The sequence below is a fragment of the Psammomys obesus genome, unplaced genomic scaffold (genome assembly GCF_907164565.1).
Source record: "Psammomys obesus unplaced genomic scaffold, mPsaObe1.curated_primary_1811, whole genome shotgun sequence".
Lineage (NCBI taxonomy): Eukaryota > Metazoa > Chordata > Mammalia > Rodentia > Muridae > Psammomys > Psammomys obesus.
In genome coordinates, this window is record NW_026596152.1 from 2439071 (window position 1) to 2452784 (window position 13714).

Genomic DNA, 13714 nt, shown 5'->3' on the forward strand with positions numbered 1-13714 from the left:
TGGGTTATGGTCTCTTAAGGAAAGTCACAGGGCCCACCACAGGCCTGACTCCAGCTCACTGAAACACTGCCATGACTCTTCCTCCTCCTACCATGATAAAGCAATGCTAACTGCCCATCCTGCTTTCTGATGGAGAGGAGATAGGGCATGCTGCCTGATCCCCTGTGCCCTTCTGATTCAGAACTCGGCCACCCGTGGTCCGCTTCACACTTGGTTCACTCTTTCTGACACACACACACTCACTCTAGACACACATGGCTGTCAGAGCCGGTGGAGAGGCTGCCTTTGAATCACGCTTTCATCTGACTGCTTCCGATCTCAATCTCTGCGGCTTTTGGCTTCTTAGAAAGGTGTCGAACTTGTCTTCCAGTTTTTGAGACAGTCTCTCCCTATGAAGTCCGAGAGATCCACCTGCCTCTGACTCCTGAGTGCTGGAATTAAAGGCGTGGGCCGCCACACCTGGAGTTGTTTTAGGAAGGCGTCAACCTTGAAGGAAGAGTTTATTATCGCTGCAAAAATGGTAAAGGGTGTGTGTTAAGATATGAAAATGGTCCAGGGCAATATAGCTAGCACCTTGAAGAGTCTGAGCTTTGTGGGCAATTAAACATGGTGGGCTGACAGAATGCCTGTTACATACTTGACACAAATCCTCATGGCTACACCTTCTGTGTGGCTCTTGCCTCACTCGTGCCCTGCTATCTGGACACCCATACACATGATCACCCCCTTATTTCCACACGGGCACATGACTTCCCCAGTGTGACCAGCCACCAAGGAGATCCACTGCATATTCACATTATATCCCTCAGGATGCCCAGCACAGAGGGCGACGGCCGGGGGCCCCTGACCAGCAACAAAAATCTCTGAAAGATGAGAAGGGCCACAACTGGCCAGTGCTCTAGAAAGGTCTCCAGAGCTTCTCAGCTCTCTTCTCTACAAAAGTGACACACACCAAGAGCCTGGAGCGGTGGAAAATTTATTGAGAGCAGGTGTTGTATACCAAAAGGGGGCCGGGCTTTCATTCTTCATTGGCAGGTGTCACAGCGGGTGGTCCCTTTATTGCTATCAGTTGGTTGGATACACGGCAACGACCACGATAGCCACGAGCAGCAATAAAATCACCATTATCATCCCTGCAAAAGAGAAGCAGACAGGCCTCTTTTAACGTGCTGCACCAGAAAAAAAAGCATCACACTCTAGCAGCACCAGGAGAGGGAAGTGGGCGTAGCTGTGGCTCTTCAGGCCAGTGGACACAGCAGGCCATTGCCACGTTGAGAGCTGTGCTGATACTCCCGGGTGGCAAGACAGAATCCTGCAGGGGCCAGGGCCAGGCCTCAGCATTTGGTTCTCCTGTGCACGCCAAGCTGCTATTCCAGCTTTTCTAGGTGGCAAGCACAGAAGCTGTAGATGGCAGCCATCTTTGTTACATGATTTAACATTGCTGAAACAGCATGAAGCAAACGCCTAAGATTAATAGGTCGCTTCTGTCTGTTTTTGTGGATAGCTTATTTTTTGAGACAGGATCTCGTGTGTCTCAAGCTGACCTTGAACTCACGGTGTCGCCAAGGATAACTTTGAATTTTTGATCTTTGTGCCTCCATCTTCCAAGTGTTGGCATTACAGAGTGTGTCACCTGGTCTGTGTGGTGCTGGAGACTGTAATCCAGGGTCCTGTATAAATGGGGCAAACGTTCTACCGACTGAACCACACCCCCACGCCACCTGGACCTCTTTAAATAGTCATCCAAAATGTGAAAAGAAAGAGCCTTCTCTAGAGGCTGGGTTGGCCAGTGGTAGAGATGCCACAGTCTTGAATTTTCATGGTGATTTGAAAATGGTGAAGTAAGCAATAGGAAGGAAGGGACACAGAAAGAGAGCCAATTCCCAAGGCAAAAACATCCATGGAGTTTTAGTTAATACAGTGTGACAGGAAGAGGCCTTGAGCCCCCAGCTGACACAGAGTACTGCAAAACCAGACTAAACCCGCCTTGCTCCCGACTCAGCCAGGTCCCCACAAAGCAGGTGGGGCTGTCTTTTTGGAATGGGAATTTGATCGTGCTGCTTCTATGCTCAAGGCTCTCCACTGATTCCAGCTGAGGTCCAGACTGCGGTAGCCTAGAAAGCCATGCATCATTCCACTCCACTGTCCTGCAGCCCCTCTGAGCTCTTGCCATCTGACCATCTTCACTTCTCCAACATGCCACACCTCCACAATAACAGTACTGAACCTTCTGCCTGGGAGTTCTCTCTGCAGTCAACTCCTAGAGATCTCCCGGAGTCATTGGTGCTTTCCAAAGCTCCACATTTCCAAAGAAGACTCAGCAAACATCACTTCTGAGGTGCTAGCTCTCATTTGTCTTCTTTCCTGGAAGGTCCACGGAAGAGACTGTGCCTTCCAGGCCATCACCTTATCTCAGGATCTAATGCAAAGCTGGCACACAGAGGCGGCAGACAAATGTAACCAAGAAGAAGCACACTGAATATTTGGAGAGGCAAGAAGAAACAGTCAGACACAGGAATAGTGACTAGAGAGGAAGGAACGGGAGGAAATGTGTCAAACGGGAAATTCAAAAGTAGTCCATCCCAACCAACAAGTATCACAGGGACGTGGAGACAGGTTCTTGGGTTCAAAAGGACAGGAAGTTTCAGCACAAGGGGCAGGGCCCATGAGAACCAATATAAAGCCTTTAAAGGTGCTGAAGCAGAGAAACTGAGTTAGATACAGGGCACCTCAGTAGCAGCATGATGGGACACATGGACACACACACGGACACACACACGGACACACACACACACATACACACGAACGCACGCACAGCACCTCAGCACGTGCACAGGGTGAAGGGAAGCGCACTTCCCTCTTGACACCTTAGACAGTAAGTCGATAGCATGTGCTAAAGTAGGGGCTTATCCAACAATGAAAGGGGAACTTCACAGCAGAGACACATACGCATTTCTATTTTAACAGCCTGCAGGTAGACACCAATCCTTTGAGGGGTCACTTTCAGCAGGCTTAAGTAAACCCAGCGGTGGGTGGGTCAAGGACATCATTTGTAGGTGAGAAGGTGGGCTAATCGAAGGCCAGCTGCAGCCTCGGGGTGCTCTGGCCAGAGGAGACTGGACCGAGCCACCTGATCACAGCAACCTGGTCTCAGTGAGATGACAACTCCGGCACCCTTCTGGAGACTCCCCCAAGTGTGGATCCTTTCAAATGCACCAAAGCTCAGCCCAGTTTGGGGTCAAACCTAGTCACCAGGTTTGGGGCTCAGTATGGGGGGGTGTTTCCCGGATTGCTCCTGCATAATGAGTCACTCTGTTCTACACACGGAAGCAGAGGCTCTGGACGGCTGCATGGGAATCCAGACGGCTCTGCTCTCAGCTGTGTTCGCAACCCCTTCCTAGACCACGGGGGCTCACCCAGGGGTCCTGACACCCAAAACAACGTATCGGGGAGAGAGGTCCAGGCTTCTGGGGGCTGAAAAACTAGGAACCAATTTCTTTTCTTTATCTTCTTCTCTTTGCACCCTCCCTCCATTTTTATGGTGGAAAAATTTAAACACACACGACAGTCATGAACCCTGGGCTTTAACAAGAACCAGTTCTTGGCCAGCTTCCATCTGCACCTTCACCTCCCCGTGGCCAGAAGTGGGTCCCTGGTGAATCTCGTTCACAAACCTGCAGAAAGAGATGAGGCGCTGCCACATAACCACAGCGGGGTTGACAAAGACAGACAGAGCCCCCAGCCTTCTGACATGGAAAGTGGGTCTAGGTTTGCAAGATGGCGCTGGAACAACCTGAGCCATACTGAATCAAGTGTCAAAGGCAGAAATTAAGGTTGGTTCCCATCCCCCAACAGCGCTCCGGCCTCAGGGGGTCTCAACCATCCATCCCCAGCTAAGGAAATGTTTGACATTTCAGAACAAAACTGACAGCGGAGCTCCTGGGAGCCTGCCAACTTGTAAACAGTGAGCACTCTGGGCTGAGCCCAGCCCTAGCCCGGAACACCTGCGAGGCTCCTGCCTCAGCTGGGGTAGCTTCCTCCACCACTCACTCAGCTCCTGCCATGGCACTTCGGGCACCTGGCCAGGCAGACATTGGCTCCCCAGACTCAAGAGTCTCTCTCAGGGGCAGGCACAAGGTGCCAAGAGTTACAAGAGTTGGGGGAGAACGTCCATTTCCTTTGGTCGGTTTACCAGATGAGGACCCAACACTTAGGGTATTTACAAGTCTAGCACATGGCAATTTAGAAAGATGTAAGAAAACAGAGTGCCCTTCAGGCTAGGAAGGGAGGTGAACACTGGCTTTGGAGCAGGGGCGCGCTCTCTGAAGATTGTTCATCTGGATCGATGGCCCATGCTTTTTTCCAGTGAGACACTGGAAACCAACAGGAGCCAGCTTGAACTGCCAACATGCCTGCCACAGCAGAGGGCAGGTAGCTGACCGCCCTTGGTGTTCACTGCATGGAGAAGAAATGGAAAGGTCCAGGGAATACTGGCCACTTCTGCCCTGGAGCTGCAGGGCAGTGTGGGAGGACAGCACCCTAGCAGGGGAGGAGAGGTGTGAAGATGGGGGCGGCTGAGAACACAGGGCCCCCTTGTCCAGAGGCTCTTTTCAGCAGGCTTGCCACCAGACAAGCAAGCCTGGCTGCCTGCTACTTGTTTTGAACCAAGATGTGTATTCTCATTGCCTGCCTTGGGCCACTGTGTGCGTAGTCTGGGCCAAAAGGCCAGTTCTGCACAGCTTACCACCTGTGAAGAGCAGACACCCATGAGCTTCCCTCACGGATGTGCTGTCAAAGGTGACATTTGCTCAAGCATTAACCAGTTGGTCCTGCAGATCAAACATGGACTTTTTAAATATTTCATTTTAGTTTTACAGCAGACTCCTGGGCCAAAGGTGGGGGTTGAGCAGGACAAAAGACAGAACTGGGATATTTGTTTTCAAAAGTTCATGTAAATGTCCCCTTGAATCCCATTACTGGGTAAATACGCTGGGAGAAAAGGAGACTGTGGAGGAAGGTCAAAGTGTTTGCTTTTTGCTCTTTGGATTAGTCAACAGCTGGAAAATACAGCTTACTGTGACGCACGCAGTCTCTGCTCCCAGCCTGTGCATGGTACGGCCACCACAGTGTTCCACCAACCAGCCTCACTGGCCAAAACCCCAGACACAGGCGGGCTCATCCATCTGGACGATACTTTACCCCGTGGGTGTACATGTTAATTGCCTCTAACAATGTTTCCATTAAGACCAGGCAAGCCAGGCACAGTGGCACATGCCTGTAATCCCAGCACTCAGGAGGCAGAGACAGGTGGATCTCTGTGAGTTGGAGGCCAGTCTGGTCTACAGAGTGAGTTCCAGGAAAGCCAAGGCTACAGAGAAATCCTGTCTTTAAAAAAAAAAAAAAAAAAAAAAAAAAAAACAACATCAAAAAAGAAAACCCAAAATAATAAATAAATAAATTAATTACAGGCATGCACTCCTGTTGGCTTTTGGGGTCAAATTTATGTTCTTGAGCTTGTAAGGTTTTATCAATTGAGTCATCTCCTCAGCCCATGTTCTGTCTCCTTTATGGAAGGCACACACTCTCCGCCTGCTTTTTCTACCCATCACCCTCTCAGCTGACTCCAGAGCCACAGGCTCAATGCTCAGCTTAGACATGGTGTCTTCCATAAAGACTTCCATATATCCTGCCCTGCCTCTCCTGGAGACCAAGACACACCTGCCAGGCCACATCTGTACAAGGCCAATGCTCAGGAAGGATGGTCCTTTAAGTTCTAATGTTATGGTTCTCCCAACCTCCATCCTGGGCACAGGATCTCCAAGGAAAGAGATCATGCACAGTCTGATGTGGTAGAGGGACACAGGGCATCAAGTCCTCCTCCAAGTAGCTAAGATGCCTGAGGGGACTGTCTCCATTCTGAGTGTGGTTCTATCATTTGTGAAATGAGCCTCCAAAACACCAGCATTTCAGGCACATCATGATCTGCCAATAAGAACAAGGACATGAAATTTCCAGAACATAACTGGCTCTCAGTACCTGGCAGCTTTGTCAAAGGCAGTGGGCATTCCTGTCTTCCTGTGGCCAAGAACAGTGTACAGGAGCTACTCTGTGTCTGTGAATGTCCCTCAAGACAGCCTGTGCCAGAGTCACAGGAGAGTGACTTGTCACTCATTCCAAAGGAAAGGAGCAAGGGCAGAGGAACACCTGGGTGGACTGGGTAGAAACAGGCCAGTTCTAGCCGTGCTGATGCTGGCATGCGGGGAAGGTTGGAAGTTCACAGTGGAATATCTGGCAGCATCCGCCTCGGTTATTAGCTGCAGGAAGGGCAGCTGTGCTGGTTGGGGCCGGCTGAAGTCAGAAGGCAGGCAGAGCTCAGCCAAGCGGACGCCAGGTGAGAGAAGCTGTGAAGAGCTCAACCGTAAAGTGCTCGGAGTCGGAGGTCAGAGCCGGGGCACAGGCTGAGGATGGAGTCACAGCAAGAGAAGAAGGCCCAACCAAGCTGAAAGGGAACTCACTGGTAGGCCACGGGCAGCTGGGGAGGAAGCCGTGGACTGGGGGGCCCGGGAGTTGTGGCTATCTGGGTATAAATAGAAGTGTTAGCAACACCAGTGACACTGGGAATGACACAAGAAGAACACGAGTCACAAGTAAGAATACTACACGAATAAATGTATCCATGCCTTTAATCCCAGCACTTGGGCCGCAGAGGCAGGCGGATCCCTGTAAGTTCAAAGCCAGCCTGCTCTACATGGTGAGCTCCAGGTCAGCCAGGGCTCTCTATTTAGACAAAACCCTGTTTAAAAAGGAAAGAGAAAATTTACAGCACCCAAACCCTGCTACTCACTTTCCAGAGCAACCACTGGTGGGAAGAGTTGAGACCTGGACTCCCTAAGGGAGCCCCGTGATGGTAGCTGGCCAGCAAGAGAGCAGGCTTTGGGCACGAGGCTCATATCTCTGGGTGGGAACGCTTCGGACCTGGGCTCAGCAAGCTGGGAAGTTCCAGGAGGAGTCCCTGGAGGACGAAGGTAGCTCCTCAATGGACCACAAAGAAGGTGAAAATCTGGCTAGCATATAGGACCTGCCTTTGCTTTGGTTCTGACTGAAAACGGAAACGCTGGGATTAAACAGTGCTTAACCTCACCTTACCTCACAGTTGTGTCCTGAAGAGTGAGGTAACAAGCGGACCTTGCCTTTAGACGGCACACGGCAGAGGGGAGGTGGCAGCCTGTGACGCCTTCCTGGTTCCTCTCCAGCCTCTGCAGGCAGACCACCCAGTCCCTCTGTAGGCAGCCTCCTCAGGGTCATGAGGGACAAGTACATGTTTCCCAAGGCTGCACTCGCATGGTCTTGCCAGGGTCTGGCACTCTGTTGGTGCCTTTCCTTTCAGAAGAGCATCAGCCTCCCAGAGGCACGAAGCATGGTCTTTCCCCAGACGGCTCTTTAGGAGGCCAAGGCCAGTGCCACCCAGGGGCAGCTGCACTAGATTTGTGCTGAGGTGACTGAGGGGACAGAGACACCTTGCTCTCTCTTCCGAAGGCCCAGCTCCACCTGGAGGGAAGCGCTCTAGGCACCTAGGTAGCCTAGGACCAGTGCTGACAACAGTACAGACAGCCCTGGCAGCATGGAAACAGAAACAGAAGAGGAGGTGACATCTGGGGGCCAGAGGGAGCAACCACTCTCAGCAGGAAGAGGGAAGCAATGAGGCCACCTGAATGGGGGAAGGGCAAGGAGCACTGGCCTAGAAACAGGAAATTAAAAGGAATTAAGACAGCGAGGCCGGTGGAGCAGAGGAGCTGCAGGGCAGCTGAATAATGCAGGCTCTCTGGATCCAAGGCCCAGCGCTCGGCTTGGCATCCGGTAGCTGGGGGGCGGCCATCTAGGCCCCAGGCCGTGGACTGGCCAGCAGAGACTCTGTGTGAATACTCACCTCACAGCAAGAGGTTAGACTTGGTCAAGGGGTTCTAATGTGGAACAAGAGCACTGCCAGAAGCCAGATGTGATGGCACACGCTTACAGAGCTAGCACTGCATGGGGGAGGCTGAGGCAGCGGGATCACGAATTTGCGATTACCTTGGGTATATAAGAGAGCTCTATTATATATTTCAGGACCTCTATTATATATAGGAAGGATTTACTGATGAAAGCAGCATGTATCCCACACGGGCAGCGTTCTACTATGTGCCAAGATGCACAGAGTAGGGTCTCAGGAGGACAGCGGGAAACCAGCCCCAATTCTACCCAGTTCCCAAGAGAAAGCTAGCTTTTACAATGATAACGTTCCCTAGAGGGAGTGAGCGAAAACTTGGCTGTTCTAGCTGCCTCCTGCACAGAAAGTGCTGAAGCTTCTAGGCCCTGTCTGTCTTGAAGTGCTGTTCATCTCCCATCTCTGAAATAAGCTCATCTCAGCACTCACCACGATCCAACAGCAGAATCCAATTGCAAATAGATAATCCTTCACATCGACAATCAAAAGCAGCGCATCATGGGTTGTCAAGGCAATAGTTTAAAGACAATTCTCTGGTGCATCAATACTTGCTAAGCAACATCCCCTGGCCGTGCTGCACATTACCCCTGGGAATGCAAATCTGTCTGGCAGGAATTCAGCTGTCTTGGAAAAGCCAGGCAAGAACACTGTTCTGGATATCTTGTTTTGACAATTCCCTCTGGACTTCGTGTCAAGATTGCTGGATGGTTCCGGCCCGGCTGTGGATTCACTTTAACAAACTCCTGCACTTGTCCGGCTCAGACCTGGCATTAATTAGGGACACCTGGCAAGGTGACCTGAGGGCTCTGCTGCTGACGTCCTAACTCAGGACAAAGGCTCAGGCTTGTCACCCGCCAGTACTGAGAACTGAAGCCCCTGGTCAGGGGGCCAAAGGTTAAGGAGAGTCCCTGAGCTCCAGACCCCAGGGTGGCATGTGAGAGGTGGCCTAGGCTTTTCAGCCTGGCCCTGCCTCTGTATACCTGTCTGACAGGATGGTGTTCAGAAGAGGTCACCAGGTACCTTTGCCAGGATTTTGTCCTCTGAATGAAACACAGCTGGGGCTCAGGTTGCAGTCCTGGCCACAGGCAGGCAACAATAGACCATAGACGTAGCCCAGCACCTACCTGCCTTGGTTCTGACCTAACCTTAAACCTGGTCAGCCAAACCATCCCGCCTGCAAGTAACCCAAATCACTCAAAGAAATTTCATGGCTTTTCTGGTTTTGTTTTGAGCCTAAATGAACCAAGGCCATTTCTTCCTGCTTGCAACCACGCTCCTTCAGCACACAGATCGAGACCAGGAATAATTCTCGGGGGGAGGGGGGATCTAAGCGCAGCATGTAAGTGTTTTCTTGTTACCAGTTTGGTCTCAAAGGACAGCTGGGAGGCAGTGCTCCATGGCGCATGTGGCCTCGGGCTGCACCCCCCGAGTCATGCTCCAAACAGAAATCACTGTCACAGGTACAGCACCGCCTTCCCCACCAACTCCTTCTCTCTCATGGTCACATATTCTATGGTTTCTGTAAGTGTTGTCTAATCGATGCCATAGATGCTGACTAAAAAGTCAAGATGTAGAAAAGACAGGTTCCAGTTGTGGGGCAATGGGTCCTTGGAGTGAACATCAGGGCATCACAGCTCAGCCTCAGCAGCTGATCGTTAGATCCCCCTTCTCTGGGGCATCCACGTACGAGACCCCTGAGTGGTTCAGGCAGGCCCCAGGCAACTGCAGGAGGTCCCTATCATTGCTGTGCTTTTAGCAAAGGCCAGTATCCATTAACTTCATTAGTGCTGAGAGCTTTCTATGCGCCTCGTATATGTTATATACACGATGCACTGAGCCACTCAATAAGTGAACAACTGGTACAGGTCCTCCCTGCCGACATGGCTCAGCAGGCAAAAACTGCATAGTCAGTCTCTGAAAGTCTGCATTTTGCACCTACAGCAATGAACGGGGCACACCAGCAAACCGCTGCCCTCATGACTTGGGGGGGGGGGGACAGAGAAGGTGAAGAGACAAAGACAAGCAGATAACTCAGTGTGCTAGACACTGCTAAGAGCCATGAAGAAAAGCAGCTTCTTTCTCCCTGGTGGGCATCTGGGCGGTAGCTCAAGCTCTGTTTTCTCCAGGCCTGAGGGGCACACAGGGAGGAAATGCTGATGCTCTTCAGAAATTAACCACCAGACAGTGGGGTGTGGAGGCATTCCGCAGGTAAGGGGGGCCTTCCAGTGTGGCATCAGCAAACTTCTAACCTTAAATGTTAATAGCATGGAAGCATGGCAATAACACATTACGAGATTTTCTTGGAATGGAGGGTGACGTAATGACAACGGGAAGCAGACAGGGAACTTATTATAGAATGAGGCAAAGGGAGAGCTGGAGAGGAAGGCCTCGTGGGTGGAGCCCAGCACTTCCCAGGATGGGAGTCCCCAGGCCAGGAGCCGGTTCCTGCTCAGTCTGTGGGGGACATGGAATCACATGTGAAGTTGGGAGTGGTGAGCTGTTCCCTGTATAGCTGCTATTCATCAAATGGCCCACTCTGGCTGCTCTATGCCTAAATGAAAACTATACTTCTTAGGTTGATGGCTGCTTTTATTAGGGGCCGTTTCACTTCATCACGGCGCTGGCGGAGAGCTGCGGAGGGCTGGCCACCAGCTGGTCTCTGAACTTGAGAGGGAGCCAGGTTGGGGCTGTAGAAGCAGGATGAGGTAATAAATGCAAGATGTCACCCTGTGCCTAGAAGCCTGGGATAAACGCATTTCCAGTAAGGTCGGGACGCCAGCGCCATTTCCAGAGCTCCAGGTGGAAGGCGCTTTGTCACCCGCCGGCCACATCTGCCCCACCTAACCTCAGTGTTCCTTTGGCCTTTAGGGTGACAAGAACTACACATGGAACCAAGGGCCACAGTGGCAAGGGCCTGATGGCGAGAAAGACAACTGTGAAGAGCTATGAGAGAAAAGGAAAGCCTGGCGAGAGCACAGCCAGACACCTTCCATATGAAAAGCCAAGTCTTTCCTGAAATAACCAAAACATAAGAAAGAGTCAAAAGTTCACCTGAGCTTTTAAGTGGTCGTCATGAGGGAGCCTGAGGCCTCTCACCCATTATCGTTATGCCTGATGTGTCATTTTCCACAGGAGGTCCATGACACGCACACATGTGCGTGAATGCAAGGTCTCCCAGGGCACCAGGGGAGGCAGCAGCAGAGAGGCCTCTGGCAAGCACTGGTCAGCCTCCTGTCCTTAAGCCTGGCCACTCTCAACAGAACGAGAGCTGCCTGCCAGGCTCTTCTCGAAAGTTTTCTCTCCCTCACTGTTCCTTGACTTTATCATGGAAACAGATTTCAAAACGTATGCTCACAAAATCCTCCAACGCTCTGTGTGTGTATAAAAAATGACCAAATAAAAAGTCAGAGGAGTTCCCGTTTGGTCGGTGGGAAGTATTATGGTTTAATTGTCATCTTCAACATGGCTGGATTTAGAATCCCAAAGAGGAGACCTCCCTCTGAGCATTTCTAGAGATGATTAACTGTATGTTGGGGGTGGTTAAGATGGGCAGACCCACCCTGAAGTGGACTGTGATCTCAGACTGAAGAAAGGGGAAAGAGGAGAAAGCCAGGTAAAAGCTGCCATTCCCTTTCTCTGCTTCCTGATCCATCCGGATGTGAGCAGGCAGCCTCTGCCACTGCACCCTCGATGCCAGGGTGGATGCTAGCCTCGCAAATGATGAGCCACGAGGCATCCTTTCTTCTTAAGTTGCTTTCTGTTAGGCAACTCCTCCAGGAGTTATTAGTTATTTTCCAACAGGAAAAATAACTAATAAAAAAGGGACCCGTGTCTGCACAGTGCCCCAAATGCTCTTCTCCCTCAGATTCGGAACACAGCCGTTATGCTAAAGCTGCAGTGAGAAGCTTGATGGTGGGAACCGGGTAAGAACTGTACCCAGCTAACTTTCCATTAGCACGATGAAAGCTCTCAGCTTTGTGAGCGCAGGGGGCCCAGCGTGACTGGTACAATGGGAAGAAGAAAAGGCATTCCAGCTGTGTTCTAAGTTGGCTCACGGGAGGAGGGTCCTTTACTCACAGCGGCATCAGAGTTTGCAGGCCAGTCCCGGAAACCACGGGAGCAACAGGACAGCCAGGCGTCAGGGCTCTCCCGTGAGCGTGGGGCACGGATACAGGCTTCTCATGCCTCAGAGTGAAAGGACCTGTCCATAATGCCACCTCCACTCACTACTGTCCTCAAACACTCTTCACTCCCCCTAAAGATGCCATCCTATGAACAACATGTCTTCTGGGAGCCTTAAAATTTGTTCTTCATGCAGAGAAGCTTTTAATGATGTTGCAGCAGGAAATGCCAAGTGAAACTGATCTTTGTGGCCTGAGACATATACCTCAGGTAAGTGTCATGAGCAGACTAGACTGCCTGCCTGCCTGTCTCCTCCTCCCCTTCCTCCTCCTTCTCTTCTTCTTCATTTGTTTGTTTTTGAGACAGTGTTTTTCTGGCTGTCCTGGAACTCACTCTGTAGAGCAGGCTGGCCTCGAACTCAGGGAGCCTCCCAAATGCTGGGACCAAAGGGGTGCACCACCACTGTCCGGCTTAGGACAGTGTTTCTATTGAACCTTCTAGAAACACAGAGAAGACAGCAGATCCTAACTGTTAGGATATGGATAGCTTAAACACTTGAATGGAGATTCTGCCAGCAAAGAGGATTTGAGGCAGAAGATCCACTGGATCAGAGCTGGAAGGCAGGGACCAGCTGTGTCTGGAGGAAGAGCAAGGAAGAGGACTTGAGTCACTTCAGAGGACCTGGCAAGCAGGGTGGAAGCCCTTTCCTCCACTTATGATGCTCCGTGTGAGGGCTGGAGTACCTGGCGGCACGTGTGGTTTGCATGTGTGAGGTCCTCGGTCCCCAGCACTGGTTAAACAAACTAATAAATGATGGTTAATGTGTGAGGGACTTAAATGGGTCAGAAATGTGTAGCACACTGGGAAAGGACACGTGGCTACAGCAGGGGTGTGCTGTCACGTGACACGGGAAAGCACAGATATCTGCCTCCGAGGGTACGTTGTTTGTGCCAACAGTAAAAGGTGTCTGAGAATACTACTAAGGTGGTGTCAGCCACTCTCGCTTACCTGCCCTTCTGGAAGAAAAGGTGGGGTAGATAATCCAACATGTGGGATTTGGATCTGCAGTATTTGCTTGTGTTAAGCATGGCCTGTCACTCATGGCAGTGTCATTTCATACAACAACAAGGTGAGCTGTGACCCTCACTCTCAGTAGGCCATGCTCGCTGGGCCCGGCATGAACCTTCACAGTTCACACGGCTCAGAGCCTCTGCCAGCTTCCAGATACCCAGCAATGATGGCACAGTCGTGGCTCAAGAGCACCCCACCCTCAAACAGACTCTTCTCTGTAAGCTCACAGCATCTCATGTCTGTTTTTGCTACACTATAGGTCATGTACACTGCCAAAAATCAGCATCATCAAATTCTCCTCTGGGAATTAGTTGGGCCAGAAGATTGCTGTTCACCAGTCTGTGCACCCGAGACAGCAGGCCATGCTCTTCTGTGACCATGTCCTTACTGCTGCCACTGTGCACAGAGGTCCTGTGATCCTGTCCTGCAACGCTTAGTGAAAATTTCACCATCATGTGACTTCATTACTTGGTCACTGGTGATTATATATTATTATATTATATTATATTATATTATATTATATTATATTATATTATA

The 13714-nt window shown here is 51.0% G+C and overlaps 1 protein-coding gene across 1 annotated transcript in view; it reads right to left on the reverse strand.

Moving 5' to 3' along the window:
* Positions 1-959: 959 nt before the first annotated feature.
* Positions 960-13714, reverse strand: part of Stx8 (syntaxin 8) — a 208377-nt gene continuing 195622 nt past the window's right edge. Inside the window, exon 8 of the mRNA XM_055594406.1 lies at positions 960-1133. Within this exon, the coding sequence (XP_055450381.1) occupies positions 1066-1133 (68 nt within the window). The 3' untranslated portion in view covers positions 960-1065. The remainder of the gene's footprint in view (positions 1134-13714) is intronic.